This window comes from Passer montanus, unplaced genomic scaffold (assembly GCF_014805655.1).
Source record: "Passer montanus isolate IOZ18808 unplaced genomic scaffold, ASM1480565v1 scaffold46, whole genome shotgun sequence".
NCBI classification, from domain to species: domain Eukaryota; kingdom Metazoa; phylum Chordata; class Aves; order Passeriformes; family Passeridae; genus Passer; species Passer montanus.
This window is the reverse complement of record NW_024369485.1, coordinates 3,807,026-3,824,976: the sequence shown is the minus strand read 5'-3', so window position 1 is coordinate 3,824,976 and position 17,951 is coordinate 3,807,026. Positions and strand designations below refer to the sequence as shown.

Sequence of the window (17,951 nt, the reverse complement as noted above, 5' to 3'; positions counted from 1 at the left end):
TAGGGACCTTTGATTTAATTTTGATACCCACAAAACTTGCAACAAATGGTGCAGACCTTGATGGTATCAGTCCAGTGTTTAATGACATTTTTATTTTTAATTGATAGTGATCTACAGCTGTTAGAGTGAGAAACCATCAGTAATGCACAACATCATTCCAGATTCTAAAATTAATCAGGTTTGGAACATGGATCCTTTCTGGTTTTTTTTCAGTTTTAGGAATTTTTCTTCCTTTGAGGGGAATGTAAGCATTTCAGGGAAATAGACAAAACTGTAAGGCAGAGTGTGCAGAAGTAACTGCAAATGGCCTCATTCTTAAATAATCAGTAATGAATTACTGTTGCCTCTAATGTATCTTAAATGTCTAAGATCTGAGTAGAGGCAGAGTGCTTGAAGAAATGATAAAGAACAAAATTATGTGGTACTGTGGATTCAGGTTGAATGAGTCTCATTGCTGCTTGCTGGATGAAGTTGTTTTTTTTTCCTAGTTTTGATACCACGTGGCACTAGTGTCTTTCTTTAAGATATACATATTCTTACCTTTATAAGGGCTGAATTTGAGGTTTTGTCAATTAATACATATATTAAAATAACCTAATTTACTACAGTTACTGAATTACTGGTCTGGTCAGGTGACTACTTGTTTGCCAAGTAATTCCCCATTGGGTTAAACATTGTAGCCGATACTTAAAATTCTTTGGCACTGCCATTGTAGCATCACTTTTTTTAGAACAGAACTATGGCTTCAAGCATATTATTGCTAAGCTTGCTGCCGCTTCCTTTGCTGCTATGGTTTACATGATTTGGGGGATTTTTCAGTTAATCACAAACAGGGCAATATTAGTGTTCCTGAATACACTTCAGTATGAAACTACTTGATTGTATTTGGAAGTGTTTATGTCCAGAGTGCAGGTAAAACTGATGTGTCTTATTATATAAATTATACTGTAAAGCCTCAGGCAGTTTCAAAATGTTTGTATTGAGCTGTTGCTTCAGTGTCTGCTAAATGCGTGAGGAAACCAAACTTTTTACAACCATGACTCTAGAACTGCTTGTGTTGAACTGATTTACTTTCCATGAAGGACCTCTCACATGTGCAAAATGAAGACCAAAAATGCTTTATCCATCACCTACCATGGGCAGAGACACCTTCCATGAGATAAGGCTACTCAAAGCCCAGTCCAGCCTGTCCTTGAGAGATGGGGCATCCACAACTCACAGTAAAGAATTTTTTCCTTACACCTAAACTAAACCTGCCCTCTTCCAGTTTAAACCCATTTCCCTTTCTCCTATCACTTCATGCCCTTGTAAAAGTCCCTCTCCAGCTTTCTTATAGCCCCTTTAAGTACTCAGTTTTGTATTGGTGGCACTTCAGTCTCTATTTCATCTATCAGGTAAAACTCCAAGTAGAGTAAAGCCATCACAGCAGTACCTTGGGCAGGTTGCCATAGTTGTATGCTGGGCATTTCAGGTGGGTGGCTAAAAAAGAAACCTTCAGCATTTTCTTCAGGAAGGTTAAAAAAGAAACTGCTATCTTGGTAACAGAGAATTAAATTTTAAACAGTGTAACAGAACACTGGAGAAGAAAAGATAAAAATCAGAATTTAAAACAGTCATTTCACAAAAATTTGTTTCTTCCCCAAAGATACAAAATTTGCACTGCACAGCATATGCAAATGGTTACTTAAAGCATCAGTAACTGATAAAGAAACCTGCTACATTTATACAAAGTACAAGGTGAAAATCTATTTGCTCTGCCAAGTTTTACCATTGAGTTTCATAAATTCAGACTTTTGCAGGTGCTGTTTTTTCTGTTTTTCTTTTGCCAGTGGGGATCAGTGCTGGGAGTCACTGAGCCATGGTTGGTTCCCTCTGCTGTCAGGTCACTCTCTGTGTGTGAAGAGAAGCCCAGGCAGAAATTACAAGCCTTTTCAAGGCAGGTAGCATTGGGAGTGTTGACCGAGTCCTGTGAGGTGGCACTGCATTGCAGAGTATTTGGCAGACGTGCTGTGCTACAGCCCTCAGCACTGCTAGCAGGGGCTCATGTTCTCTGGCATAAGCTGACATAGCTCTTTGCAGTCAGTTCTGTGCTACTAGTTTACTGCGGCAGGGACTATAAGATAATAATTTGAAGGGTTCTTATAATCCATCAGTTTTGAGGGGTACAGATGAAAGATGGAAAAATGTAATGCTTGCGTAAGTAGATCATTTACTCCTTAAAAAGGATGTTGTTACATAATTTGGATCTGGGTATTAAATTTAACATTTCTATGGACAAATAAAAATCGTGTAGAAACCTACACTTCTCTTTATACTTCTGTTGAAACAGTGTCAACCAAGATGAATATTTGCAAGGGCAAATAAAAAGACTAAGTTTACTGAATGCCATCCTAATACCTGTTATAGGAGCTGGTGAAACAGGAAGTGCATTACTGTTATTTTGGTATTATTCTGAAGATTCATACTTAATTGAACATGTCAGTCTTGGTTGATACCACAGTACTGAATAAAATTTTGGGATGGATTTTCAAGGAAAATTAGGACTGGCCTAGCAAATTAAAAGTTACAGCTTGAATTCAGTAGAAGCATCAAACACTTCATAAATGTTACCTATCAATCTGCCCAATCGCTGTGAAGTTCAGATTCTGTATTGTAACTTGAGCTGTTATATAACTGCCCCCTCAACTCCCAGCTTTTTCCCTTTTCTTTCTCTTAACATCATGGTGTGCACCTTCTCATTTTCTCTTACTTTGAAATAATTCCTTTTATTTCCTGTCTGTGAAATAACATGGGTTGTCTTCCTTGGCCAGCTGTCTTACTCTGCTCTGAACTGCGGCTCTCCCTTGTTTGCTCTCAGTCCTTCTTTCTCTATTTGTATCTATTTGAACTTCCCAAAGTTTTGAAGTGCTGTTTCCAATAGGTGTGACTGTTGGGCTTGCCTACTGTGGTGCAGCACCTCATTTGTCATAACCAATGGAATCAATGCCTATGAAGTGATATTCATCTATTTTTGTTCCCGTCAATACAATTTCTACTGTCCTTTCCTTACCATCTGTGCTACACCTCCCCATTCTTGGTGGTGTGAAGATCATTATTATTCTGGTTTTCTTCCATTGTTAATCTGTATAAAAGTAATTTGTGTTGAAGTGTGCAGTTTTGTTTGTGTGGGTGAGTGGGGGGCATTGACACAGCTTTGCACTTGGCTTCAGTGCATCCAGAAACAAGAAATGTAGCATGGACAATCACATTCCCAGGGATTCAGACCTCTTTGCTTTTTGCTCCTTGAGGTCATTTTATGTTGGAAATTCAGATCTGCTCCTGTACAGTGATGGGTCTCTAGCCTGTACCCTGCAAAGTGTGGGGGTTTTTTGTAAGTTTGTTTTACTGTTTGTTTTCTCTGTTCATAATACGATGCTGAGAATTCTTACAGATTGCACTTCCTGCAGCTATATTCAGCTTACAGACTATAAAATGCAGTCATTCAAATACAGAAAACTTTACTATATACAGTATGTAAAACACCCATATAACATTTACTTTATGCTCATTAAAGTGCTTGGAATGGAGATGTCAATTGGTATTGAACTGCATAATAAAACACTGTTTAATGGTGTTTGCCTTGCATTTGAGACAACCAACAAAAGTCTGCTTTAAAGTCTGTACTGTTATTTCATAATTACTTGATAATAGTTACTCAGAAGAGAGGGAAGCAAGACTGGGAATGTAAAATAAAATAAGTTTCTAAGAGATAATTTTAATACTTCAGGGTGCTCCTGTATGCTTTTAATAAAAATCTGGGGTTTAGTACTTGTCATGTTTATTAGTTCATTCTGTCAGACTATTCTTGTACTAATTTAATTATAATACAGCTTCCTTTGAAAAACATATTAGGTGTTAAACAAGTGTCCCAGCAATAGGTGTGTAGAAAGCAAAGGAAATCAGTAGTTCAGTTTGTAAATTAAGGCCTTGTTATTTTTCTAGTAAAGGAAATAATACATATGACCACTTCAGTATCTTGAGTAAATGGTAATTTATTTGTGGAGTATACCTTTACAAAAAGTAATTGCTCTAATAAACACTAATTAATGGTGTGTTTATCTTAAAAGTTGTATGAACAGTTCCTGAGGGTGCTAGGGCCAGACTAAGGTCTAAGGGTTAATCTAAAACACAGTGCTTTAAGACCTGGTTCTTGGTGTCAGGAGGAGTTCTTCAATATTTATTTAACATTCTTTCAGGGTTTGCATCCTTTTTCTTTGGCATTTTATTGCTTGCTGATACAAATTATCCATGGTTCACTAATCAAATGAAAGTGAAACAGTCAGGCTTTGAGCAATATATCTTTAGGCGATGCCCATACTAGACCCACAAACCTTAAGTCTCAATTTTTAACCTTACAGTTCTATTTTAACATTCAAATGGCATGGTTCACTTTTGAGTAATTAGTGTCTTTTGCTATAAGGAAAAAAAACAATCAAATTATTTATTTAATTTCCAGAATTAGACTTCATATTATGCACACCATTTTAACAGTAACCTAAGTAATTCAGTTGCAGTTTCTGTCTGTCACTACATAAAGGAAAAGATAAAAACTTTCCAGGTGTTGCTTCATCTAAACACAAGTTATTCAGTCAAAACTACTGCTGCTCCCACCAGAGTCTGTCTATGTGTTTGTGGTGGAAAAAAGAGGTGGTATGTAAAATCTAAAACACTTGGCCCAATATGTTGGTTTTACTTGGGTGTTTGGTGGAGATGCAGAGGAATTTATATGTCCCTGAGCTACCCCACTAGTTCAGTCTCCAGACACTTACTTGTCCTTACCCTGCAAAAGGTCCAGTTCTGAAAATTCTTGAGCACACGAGTTTATAGAAGTGATTGATTGAAGCTTGTTCTTAGATATCCTGCTGCCACTTCTTAGAGTCAGTGGTCTATGGAAGAGGAAGACACAGTGCAGGTAGACCAGTGGTTTTTACTTCCCTTTCCTTCATTATATGTAATTGCAGCTCACCTTTCCTCACGGTTCCTTACTTGTTCAGGAGTAATTTGGAGGCCTTGTTTATGAGCTGATCTTGGGTCGTACTTCAAAGTCACTCCATGACAAGTGTTCATATGTACTGAGCTCAAATACTCAGTCGCCTGTTGTAACTAGGGCAGTTCAGAGTTTGGAAAATTGTGAAATTTGAGAAGTACAAAAGCATGCAGAAATTTAAAGGTCCTGTTAGAAAGGCAGGCCTCTGATATCTTTTTGAATCTTCCAGTAAAAAGAAGTGTATGATTCAGCAGACTTTTTAATGAAAGGCTAACTTTTATGAATTGGCAGCCTCAAGTCTGCTCATATAACTGCTGTGCTTTTTTTTCTGCATAAGAATTTCCCTTGCATACACAGCAGAAAACAAACAAACACAGTTCTCTGTTATTTCCCTGAAAACCAAAGTCCTCTTTCCTAGCAAGATTAACTTGTTGACTAATCTTAGAGCAAACACTTTGTTTTAATCTATCATTGTTTTCTGCCTGTAGTTTTTGCAGAGGTTAGAAAAAGACATTCATTCAAGTGATGGCGCATTTGTTTTTCTGAAAGCACATCAGAAAATTAATGCTTTGCCAAAAAAAATAAAGAAACACAGTATTTCTTTTAATACACCAGTTAAATAAAGTCTTAAAATCATGTCTTGGCCCAGATGGGGTGTTTGTAGCATAAGGTACAAGTCGTATAATTTCTACTATCTGAAAAGTGCTTAAATGAGCTCTCCTTCAGCCATGGCATGTATTCCACACCTGAGGTGAAGTCACTCTGGTCTCTTCTTTCATGTAGAGCCATTGGAGTGCTGACTGCCAGTGTGTTTGTGCAAGTCTGTTTGCTTATACAAAGAACCCATTTAAGCTTCTCCACCCAAGAAATTCGTGTTGATTTTGGATAATCCCTGGGCGATTTTATTCTGTAAAATAAATAAATAAATCTTTCAGACTTGTGATGCAGCCCAGCTCTTGCACATTTTGGACTATTAGAAGTGTAGCATTTGTGTTGGGGAAACATGAAGTGACACGAGGCGTGGGCAATTTTATGTTTGTCCAGATGTCAAATAGGATGCCTGTTTCAGTGCAGGGTTATGTGATACTGGAGCTTCACCTGAGGAGTGTGGGGCTGGTCCATGATGAGAGTTTTGCATGGGGATTACCAGACCCCACACTGCATGCTCATTCCCCAGTGTGGCTTCTCTAGGAATAGTGCCACGGTGATTGAGTTTGGCAATAAACCAGTATTTCAGAAGAAAAGGAAAGGTTGTATTAAACAGCTGAAACAATTCTCTGGGGTCAGCCTTGACTGTCAGGACTCACTGGCAGCCTCAGAGAAGTTCTCTGTGTGTTCAACACGGGCCAGTAGCTGAGGGAATTGGAGCATCCTTGCTCTGAGTGTGTGAGCAGGGCTGCGCTGGGGGTGATTTGGCCCACAGTGGAATGAGTGTCCATGATCATCATCAATCACAACTGACCCATCCATTCAATTAAAAATCACTTCTGCAGGCTCAGCTCTCCCTGGTCCCCTTAAGGAAACACTGGTGCACAGGCTGGAATTGAGTGTTCTCAAGTCTGGCCAAACACAAGGAGGAAAAAGCCATTGTTTTCACTTTATTCTCAATCCCCAGCCATGTCCTTCCTCAGGGTTCTTGCTCTGGCAACACAGCTGGTTCTGAACAGGCACATTTCTGCTGAAGCCAATAGCTTTGGGTATGTTGGCCAGAATGTCTACACTGCTGTTAGGTAAATAAACATTAAATTAGGTATGTAATGTCTTAGCTAATTAACTGTATTTGTCTAACATAGTTAATCTAAACTTGGAAAGTATTGAGATGGACCTAGACTGTCTCTGCTGTGCTATTTATTAATTTCATGGCAGCAGTTTTCAGCAGCTCTTTTAGCAGATGCTGAATTCATGTACGGAAAAGCCATTAACCTCGTGAGACTGAATAATACAAATAAAAATCTGTCTTGTTTCCTGCTTGGTTTTTGGGGTCTTGTGAACCATGAAAAGTTCTCTACAAGATTTATGCACCTACTTTGCTTCGTTTTCCCTTGCTTTAACTGGAAAATAAGCTAAAAACACTTATTTTCATTAACTGAAATAAAATGTAAGCCATTAAAAGACGTGCTGATAAACTACTGCGATGGCAGGGCCTGAGTGAAACAGTACAGAAAAGACAGCAAATGTTTACAAGGGACAATTGACTCACACAACCCAACACTATATGTGTTACCAACACATATATCTTCCAATATGTGTTGTAATACATATATACTCAATATAGCTTACTCCTTCACTTGTTGCTCTATCCAATGGGCCATCATGTTTCTACTATGCTGGTGTTTTCTGTGTTACATATACCTGTAATTAGACTTGGGATGCAGACAACTTGTTCCTGCTGAGCTGCTGTGTAATTTAATGTAGGAAAGGCAGCTTTTGCTAAAAGTAGGAACTAAATGTAAAAATAGTGTTTTTGCCTTAGGCTTTTATTTAGGGTTTTTGAAAATAGAAGAAACTCTTTGTTTTCTATTACGTGTAGAAAACCTAATAAACAAAATATCACTTCTCATCTAATTTTGCATTCCTTGGGTGTATTTAGGTATACCCTTTTTTGTTTTGAGTAGATTGCTCTAAATTATGCTGGGATGTGATCATTGGTAGTTTTAGCAGAAACAGTAGTTTAACTGAAGAACAACTTTGTTGGGACTTTGGTAATTATTTAAACTCAGAAAAGATCCATCTTGAGCAATTATTTTGCTTCTAAAGGGTATGTTTCATACAGATGATCAAAAAGGTGATGTAGTGCCAGTCCACTTGAGCTACCAATTAGTTCTAACACTATCAACCTCCTGATAAGTTCACTACAGCAGTGTTAGAATATTCAGTATTTGAGGTTATTGTCCAGTTGCCATGAAATTTACTGTGTATGAATTAAAGTACTGACAGCTATGATTTGATAAATGCTGTTCACTGTCATAGGCAGTTAGCACATAGTTACCTCTTTCCTCAAGCAGGTTCAAAACAATTTGAAACAGAACTACGATTCTGACTTCCTTGTACAGTCATTTTTCTTCAATACATTTCAGTCTTTTTAGTGTATTTATCTTTACAGTATCTTTGCCTGATGGTCACTTTGTTCCACATCTGTTTTTCACACAGGGGACTGTAGCAGAGCTCACCAAAAGACACTAAGTGGGAAGTTAAACACCTTACTGGGCCTGTTAGGGCTGTGTGTGCACTCTGTTAGTTGCTCCTGAATTGTTGGAGGTGGGTGGCATTTGCCAGGAGCCTAGGAGCCATCTGTAGGACCATGGCTCAGTAATGAGCTGGTCCCCACTGTGTGTCCAAACTGTGCTGCCAGGAGGTTTAACTTCAGGCAAAACTGCACTGCAAGTCAGCCTATAAGGAGTGTAAAAGATCAGAGGTTTAATTTGTAGTGTGAAACTGAATCCTGGGATAAGAGCACAGATTTGAGAGATTAAGTGATATTAGTACCACTCCGTCTTGTCTAGATAAGCTAGGGGCATTCATTCCTTCATTCTTTCTGTCTCTTTTCTATTGCTCTTCTTTTTAATATTTCTTCTTACAGTCATGTCAGTAGAGTAGTCCAGCATAAACTGGAGTGGTGTATCCTTAACTTAGTGTTTAGTTTAGTGGGTAAAGCACTTCTCTAGCAGATGAAAGAGCTGCGAACCCTCTTAGACTGGGGAGCTTCAGATACATGTCACCCTTGTAATAAGCAAGTTAAAGATATCTGAATTGCTGGATATTTTTACAGACACCGGTTCAATTTGTCTCGTTGACTGGCCAGGAAGCAAGGAGCCAAATCCTCATCATGAGGAATTGCCCAAGCTCCTTTAGAAGGTCCCTGGCAAAACAGGAATGAAATTGTACAGTAATCTAGAACCATGAAGCTCTAACTTGGTTTTCCTTTTTGCAGCTGAATTGACCATGATAAGAACCTGCATTAACAGGGATATTTTATGTAGGTGCTGGTGTTCTGCCTTGACACATTCTGTGGGACATTTTTGTGCATCTTTAAGACAGGAAATTTTGAATATCTGAAGGTTGCTAGTGCATGATATCATATATAGTAGCTTGTCTTCTGTGGGGAGGGACTCATTCCTGGGCAGTATTGCTGTTGTCCTGATCTCTCAATGTAAAGTTGGGTTGATTTAAGTTAATCCAATGCTCTGAGTTTAGTCTTGTTCTGAATGAAGGAGATTAAAATAGTGGATGATGTGCTATGAAATCTCCATGTATTTACATATCTTGTACTGGTTCCCAACTTACACATAAGTCTTTACATCCTATGCATGTGAGTTATCAGTCAGTATTTTCCAGTGGGGGTAACTGAAAATTAAATTTTTAAGTCTGGTGAGGGTTTTTTTTTGTGTGTTTAGTTTATTTGGGATTTTTTAATTAATACATGTTTTTATTTCAGTGTTCTACAAAGAAGAGGGGCAAAAAAGAGACATGCCTGAAATTTTATTCATTGAACCAAAGGACTTCTTTTCTTTTATGTTTCAGACACAGATATTAAGGAGCTAGAGGATGTTTTTGGACTTAACGGACAAGTAGAGCATAAGCTGAACTTCCTCAGAAAGAATGTATCAAAAGATATAAAGCTGGTACTGATTGCTCATTCTATTGGCTGCTACATCACCCTGGAGATGATGAAAAGAGCATCAGAACTTCAGGTACATGAACCTTCTCGAATGGGAGTTGCTTTATTAGCACAGCAGTGCACATGCTCGGCCTATGGGTAATACCATGAATTTGCTGTGGAAACTATATTCTGTTATACAGGAACAAACAAAAAAAAAAAAGACCTTGATCCTAGTAACATATAATAAAGCAGGTTGATATAATTCTGAGTCTGAATTTCGATCTTTAATGCCCTTGGAATATAAATAATTAACAATGGTGAGACATATATTTATGACTTATGATGACATTTGATTTTTATAGTGGTCTCTTATCTTGAGGTGAACAGATTGCTGGTTAGACATGGGAATATGTATGGGAATGAACAGTAATATAAATTATGAGGAGTACTACTATGAAAGACATTGATTTTAAAATTTAATGCAAATATCACTGCTTCTGCAATTCAGTCTTGGTTTGTGTAACTCAGTGAGAGTGAGAGCTGTAACTGCATGTTCTGTATATCTGAACATTTTTGTTTGTCCCTGTGAAGCAGTAAGACGGCCGAAGCAGGACCATATCTTTGCCCTCTGTAAATGGCAAACTGTGCTCAGTACTGTCTGTTAGAGGCTGTTAAATGGAGAATGGGGAGTTTTTATTCTTAAACATTCACTCTTACTAAATCATTGCTTCTTCCTTTACTTTATAAAATCTTCAGTGGAAGGAAGTTCCATGTTAGTGCTGACATGAAGTCTGGGGTTAATATATGCATGTGGTTAATACATGTAATGTATGTGGTTAATATATGCATATCCACTGCTTCATAACAATTTCCACTGCACATCTAACTTCTTCTTCCTTTAAAGGTAAAAGGAACTAAAAATGTGAAACATGAGGATAACCTCATACATAATAATGACAGGCATATTTCACTTTGTGATTATAAACAAGAATATTTTTCAGAGAAATTTTACATATTTTCAGAAAGGAGTATTCTAGAAAATATGTGCATTAATTTGTTCAAATGTACCAACTTTTTTGGGGTCAAAATCTGTAGTCTTTATTGCTCAAATGATTTGATCTGCTTTCAATTAAAGTAAAAATTGTTGAGTAACATTTTTACACCTGGCTCACTGGATGCTGGCAGCTTTTTGTCAGTATTTTGAAACGTAGGGATCTTGGGGACCCTCTTAGACCTCATGGTGCACTGTGTGCATGAAGTTAATATATGACAAGCTACATTTAAGATGCATTCAACAATAGAAAATATTTGTGTAAGCCGGAGTATTGTGCAATCTTTGTCCCTTTGCCAAAAATAAGTTAACTCTTAGGTTTTATAACATATGAAGTGTGATAATAAGAAACTTGTGTTTCCATCTCTCCCTTTATTTTTACTGGAATATTTGATTCCCACAAGATTTTGAGCACATGTGTATTTTAGTAGCTAGATCATTTGATTTTGTATTTATGTAGTTCTCGGTGATATTTTTTCATTATATGAATTTTGGGTTTGGTCTTTAAATTCTCTGCTTTCATTATTTACAATTTATTATTCTGAAGCAGAGGTTAATTTGTTGTATTTTTTTATTCAAATAGTCCAGTAAACATTTATATTTGGAATGTATGTTTAGCAGATTTTATTTTTAGAATCACAGAGCTTAGAATTTTTAAGTTTGGGAAAGATCTCTAAGGTCATTGAGTCCAGTTGTTAATGCAATGCTGTGTTCAGCACTAAACCACGTCCCCACAGTGCCACATCCACATGTTTCTTGAACACATCCAGGATGGTGATTCAACCACTTCCCTGAGGAGTCTGTTCCAATGCCTGACCCCGCTTCACTGAAGAAATTTTAGTTTGACAATTTAAAGCTCTTCCATAGTCCAACCACATACAGACTAGATTGTCCGTCCCTTAGCGTGCATGAAAAGGAGAAAGTACATCCTCTTCTCTCTCCTCCTTCATTCCTCTTCAGCTGTCAGTTTTCACAGGATCACAGAATCGTCAAGGTTGGAAGAGACTTCAAAGATCATCAACTCCAGTCATCAACCCAGGACCACCATATTTATCCCTAACCCATATCCCCAGGTGCCTTATCCAGCCTTTTCAACACTTCCATAGACAGGGCCTCCACTGCCTTCCAGGGCAACTTACTTCAATGCCTAACCACTCATTCAGTGCAAAAAAGATTTTTAATAACTAATCTGAATCTCCCTTGGTGCAACTTAAGGCTGTTTCCTCATATGTTTTCACTTGAGACGGGGCAAAAGAGACTGACCCCCACATCACTGCAGCATCCTTTCAGTTGTAGAAGTCTCCTCTGAGCCTTCTCTTCTCCAGACTAAAAAACTGAGCTCTCTCAGCCACTTCTCATAAGACTTGTTATCTAGACCCTTTACCAGCTTTATTTCCCTTTTTTGGACCCAAATGCTGCTGCTATCTAGGGCCCCTGTGCTCTGCAACTAAATGGGGTACTGCATTTTTTCCTTAGGCTTGTGTGAGATAATGCTTTCCTCTTTAATTAGTAGAAATGAAATGGGAATTGCCAGTTTATTCCAGCATGAATTCAGTTTTGGAGCCCATCCCTATTTTCCCATTGATTTTCAGGGAGGCTTCCATTGAGTGTTCCTTCAGGAGACCCATTAACACAAACTTAGTCTTAGGTTGGTGCCTTTAACCAAGTGTGATTAGTAGAGAAGGGCACACAGGTTGCATCTATACTTGTAACTAAGTGGGGCTATGGCACAGATTTCAGCAATGGGACAGTGATGTTTTAAACTTGTCTTTAAGTGGCTTTCTGGCCCAAAGGAAGCAGCAACTCCCAGCAGCACCTTTGCATGGTTCTGGGCTTGGCTGAGGTCCAGGAGCATTCCCAGTAGTTAGTTTGGATGCTGACATGCTGTTTGGAGGCCAGAGGAGACTCATCCATGTGAGCACAGACCATCCCATGCCTCCTGTTCAGTGAAAAGCTGCAGAATAATTCCTGGCTGTTGTGTTTTCTGGCTCACGAATAACCACAAACACTTTCCAGTTGTCTTGGTGGGCTTCAAGTCTTAACAACATTCACCTCTCCGTGGGAAGTAGAGCATCCAGATTTTGCCAGACTGCTAAAAAATTTTGGCACTGGGAAGGAAAAAAATCAGCCTCACTTTGTGAAGATGGAAAACTGCAGTAATGTACAGCTTCCTTGATACTTGCTCTTAACCTCATAATCTTCTTCGCTCTTTATTCAGACAACAGAACTGAAAAATGAGGCTCAGTGACAAAATTATTTTCTCAGTTGTTGGAACATGCATCTGACCCATAAATGTGCTACATCCTCCAGGCATTCTATTCTAAAATGCAAATCCTTACTTGAAGGATTTCCTTGTACTTTACTGTTTTCCTAAAACACTCCATTTGATCATTAATTTAACCAAAGATTGACAAGTTTTCTTGCTGGTGAAATTCAATCTCTTACAGCATTAGTCTTTCATTTGTAGTGATGCTTTTGAAATGCTAACACTTTTGTGGTAGTAAATTAACTCTTGTTAATGAGTACAATATAAGTATTGCTCTTCCTGTAAAACTCATTGAAGAGGAAGAGTGTAAAACCTCTGAGTAGTATCAGTTTAAGCAAATTAAATTTCTGTAATATGTATATTAAACCCATGCATTGCTACTGTGTCTCACTGGTGTGAAGAAATATTGGATATTGCTGGAATTTGTTGATTTCATAAATGATAGCTAAAACCACAGAACTTGGAATAGCTGTGCATAAAACTGATTCCTAACTTGGAAACCCTGATGCATCATTTCTGTGCGCATACTGATTATATAGTTTCAGTTGTTGAACACTTGGTTGTGAGTATGGGAAACACTTTCATAATGCTAGGAAAGAGAAAACTACCATGTTTTTAAATATGGGTACTTCTACAAGAAAACAAAGTTCTTTACTCTGGAACTACTGGAAATCTACAGGATCTTTGAGATTGTGAGATTGAAAGAGGGGGATTTTTTTAACAGCACAGGAACTACTAAGCATGTCTGACCTTTGAGATAATAGGAAATCTTTTCAGCAGGATTAAAGGAAGTGAGGAAGAATATATGAAAGCAGTGACAGTCATTCAGTTTCTATTTTGCTGGGATTGGGACTTAAATATGTAATCCAATACTCATGGTGTCACCATTACAAAAAGCATCTTCTGAAAGGATGGCAATGTAGCAAGTTGTGACTAGAAGTTCTGGTGCTTTTTGGAAAGAGAGAAAAGATGAAAATATAACCACTCATGAGAGAAAAAGGAATATAAATTTTTATTCCATATTTGAAAGTTTCATTTGATATAATAGCCAATGTTGATTACCTAAATTAGATGTCATGGTACTTTAAACAAAGTCAGTTTATATAGCTGTTGTCTTGGTGAATTAACTTCTGATGGTCTCACTGTCTATTATAAAATATGCTTAGCAAGGCCCATTTTTAACCACCTTGAATGCTCCCTTTCAACAGTAAGCTTATCTCAGATATTTTGAAAAGTACAGTGAGACTGCATAAAATAGAGAAATATTATAGAAATAGCTATTGAGAGAGGGAGTAATAAATATATGAATTTCTTGTTAGTTGCAGGCCTAAATGAAGAAGTGAAAAAAATGAGCATAAAAAATGAAATGGGTAAAAGACTTTCAGTAACACAAACTCAGTGACAATATTTGTAAAATTATTATACAGGGGAAAAAACAGATGGCTGTGCTTAGCAGACTTCACAAGGGAATTGGTGTACATTTCAGATAAATGTGTATCTTGTGAAGAGAGCTATTAATTTCTCGGCCATGATATAAAACTAAATTGAGTCTGGTGTTGTTTTCTTCATCTGTCCATCCATCCATATTGATAAAATACATATTAAAAGAACAAGCAAGTGGCATTGGGCTCGTATGCACCCACCTTCATCCCCCTTTACATGTTGAGGAAGCAAGAAAAGACTTACTCTGACACAATTATGCACAGATTTAAACATTAATCTAATTTCAGCTGCCTTCAGTGAGATGAGTGTGTTAATTTAATTTTATGGATGTTTTAAGTGGGTCTCTGAGTTGGATTATTTTTGTGAGACAGAGAGAGAGATTTGGCAGTTCTATCAGTTCTTGGTGTATCAAGTCTTTGGAAGCATATACAAGGAAGCCCAGGCGGTCTGAGACAGCAATTGGAATAAAATTTGCTTTAGTTGACAGCTTACCCATTACAAAGTCTGCAAAATCCACTTCACAACTCTGGATGATGCTTCAGGCAGTATCAGTAATTCTGATGGAGCAGGCAGTAAAGCAGCAGTAGGAACGTGGGGCATATGCAAACATTCTGCAGCTCGCTGACCTGGAAGAAGAGAGAAGTCGCGCAGATGATTTATTAAAACTAACCAAATAAGATAAATAAGATACTGTATCTTTGAAGCATCAAAGAAGTTGCTATGAAGATTTGTAGAAAGATTTTTTTTTTCCCTAAGAAAGAAAATATGACAAAATCTTCACATGAGAAGCTAAGGCAAATATAAAATATGCTCTCTGTTCAGGTGGGAGGCTGCAAAGTAAGGAAATGGGTTCATGGCAAACAAAGGTTTTTAAGGGAAATAGTATTTGACTGAGACACTCACAAAAGGCTTGGATTTAAAATTTCAACAAACCTTGAAAACACCATCGGGGAAAGGCCGATAACTGCGGAATCAGGTTGAAAGTGTCAGCTCACCCAAGAGACTGCTAGCAACCATTATTTTCAATGGCTTGATGACAGACCCTAACCCTGAGGGATCCAGTTATATTGTCTTCTACCTTTCCCCTTAAAAAAAAGCTTTGAAAATGTAAACTGTATGAAAACGCAGCAGTCAACAGGCAGACGGCTCTTTTGTGAAACCCTCAATGGACACAGTCTTTGTCAGTAGGAGCAGGCACTGTCCATTGCCATCTGCTGTGTAGGTCTGCTAGAAATTACTTCACAGGCAAACAACCCCACCTTTAATACAGCAAACAAAAGGATGTGAAGTGTCTCATGATGCAAAAAAAAAAAAAAAAAAAAGAAATTGAGGAACTTACAATGAAATAAGATAAACCTTTTTGCAGGTGAGCCGACTCTTAAGATGTGATGTGCCTGAGGGAGGTTTAAAGTTTGAACAGTTTGCCATGTGTATCCATAGTGTACCTTTTGGTTTTTGGAGTGGGTGAAGCAGGTAGGTATCACCTGCTCAATCCTGGATCTTTATGAGGAACAATGGATTACATATACTTCAGTACTCTCCTGAGTCAACAAAATTTTTCTTCCAGAAGTGTGAAGATGAGATGAGATTGGTAAATAGCAGAGTGACAATTGTTGCAGTTAAAAGACAGGCTTGACAAAATCAGCAATGCTGTATCTCTCAGCTTGTAATTGCCAAGCAGATGAATAATAGTTTATGTTTTTAACACTGATCACATTTTAAAAATGAGGATTCAGAGTTAATAACAACATTGCCCTAATATTTCCTTGTTTGCATCATATGCTTGTGATCAGAAGGCCTGAGAAAAAGCTTAATTCTCAAAATTTTCTGTGAAAAACTGTGTTTTTTTCATAATGTTCACTGAAACTTCAACTTCTCTTAACTTGCTTAATATACTGGTATACTGCTCAGTTAAATATAGAATCAATATGAAAAGCAAGATTTTGATCTGTGATGATTCAAAGAAGTAAAACTTTAAGAACAATAATTTTTATTTCAAGAGACTTGATTTGTTTCATGACATTGTGTTTATTTCACTGCTAATGAAACATCTGATTTCAAGTGTATGTAGTCAAAATTCTAATACACCTATAAAAATTATTTTTTCTAGGAAGTTAAAAGACATTAAAGTAGCCAAATGTACAAACAGAAACGAAAGAAAAATAAACTGAAATGTGAAATCTGTGATCATTCATCAAGAATCCAAAGTAAAACATGAGAATGAGGTGGAAATGAAGGACTAAAAATAAAAAGATGGTTAAAATGGTAAATGGCAGAATAACAGGATTTACTCAGTACTGTGAATTTTTACAGATTTGTTAATAAAATCTTGTTATTTTTAATCTCCAGAAATTTAGATTCATATTGTCATAACTAACTGAAATTACTGTATAAAAATGAGGGATTTGAAAGCAAGAAGTGAGTTTCAAAAACAATTAGGATTTATGTTTTAAGAAGAGCTCAACTCAACACCCTTCTGCAAGCCAGATTTCCCAGAGAACATTTTATGCTGGGAGGTGAGATATTTTGAAATTCTGCAGATGTGTGCACATAGCTCTTGAAAATCAGAGAGTCATCTTTTTGGAGAATTGGACCAAGTGATTGGAATTCAGTATATGTTGCACATAGCTTGAATTTTTTTTAATGTTTTTATACGACAATCAATGTGCTTTTACAGAAATGAAAATCAGAGAGTCATCTTTTTGGAGAATTGGACCAAGTGATTGGAATTCAGTATATGTTGCACATAGCTTGATTTTTTTTTTAATGTTTTTATACGGCAATCAATGTGCTTTTACAGAAGACAACAGAGCCAAAAATCTAGCAGTTCTCATGCAGTTTTAATAGTAGGTGAAGGAGAACACTGCCAGTTAGGACAGTAAAGAGTTGAAAGGAGCAGGTGAAGGGATATTGTGGAGTTTTTGAACATAGACTTTGAAAACATGGTTACACTTGGAGCTCAGCTTTAGCTCTAGTATCCAATATCTGTTCCTAGAAGCTCTACATTAAAATGGAATTTCACTGCCAGTTTAGAGCCCTCAGCAAAGAAGTTGAGCTACTTTGTCAGCTCATGCCTCGTGTTATATGTGGTACAGTTGCTCAAGCAATGAGGAAGGACTTGGCTTAGAATTTTTATAAAAGAGGTTACTGAGGATGGACAGGGTTGAAATTGCAAATATTTCCTACTCTGCCATATTGTTCATTTCTTCATTGCACATGATTCATGGTGAAGCCTAGGGGTACTTCTGCTGCATTGGTTTCTACCCAAGAGTGGTTTGTCCTGTTTGAAGGGTTCACTGCAGGAGTGAATCAGAAAAAGACACAAACTTCATACAAAACAGTTATAACATCTCTGAGATAGCATATCCATAGCATGGAGGGCATTTTTAATACCCTGTGGAATTAAGTTCAGGCAAATACTGGAGAATTTGTTTTCCGTATCACTTTAGTGATTGCTGATTATTTTACGGGAGCTTTTGCCAGTAATCAGCATTGATTTCTTCTTATTTTAGGGGAGTTCTTGCCACCATTAATCTTTTCAGATACCTGAGGATGTGTTCCATGA

General features: G+C 37.4%; 1 protein-coding gene across 1 annotated transcript in view; it reads left to right on the top strand.

Annotated features, from left to right (window-relative positions):
* LDAH (lipid droplet associated hydrolase) overlaps window positions 1–17,951 on the top strand; it is a 113,294-nt gene that overhangs the window by 37,828 nt on the left and 57,515 nt on the right. Inside the window, exon 4 of the mRNA XM_039721628.1 lies at window positions 9,548–9,717. Within this exon, the coding sequence (XP_039577562.1) occupies window positions 9,548–9,717 (170 nt within the window). The remainder of the gene's footprint in view (window positions 1–9,547; window positions 9,718–17,951) is intronic.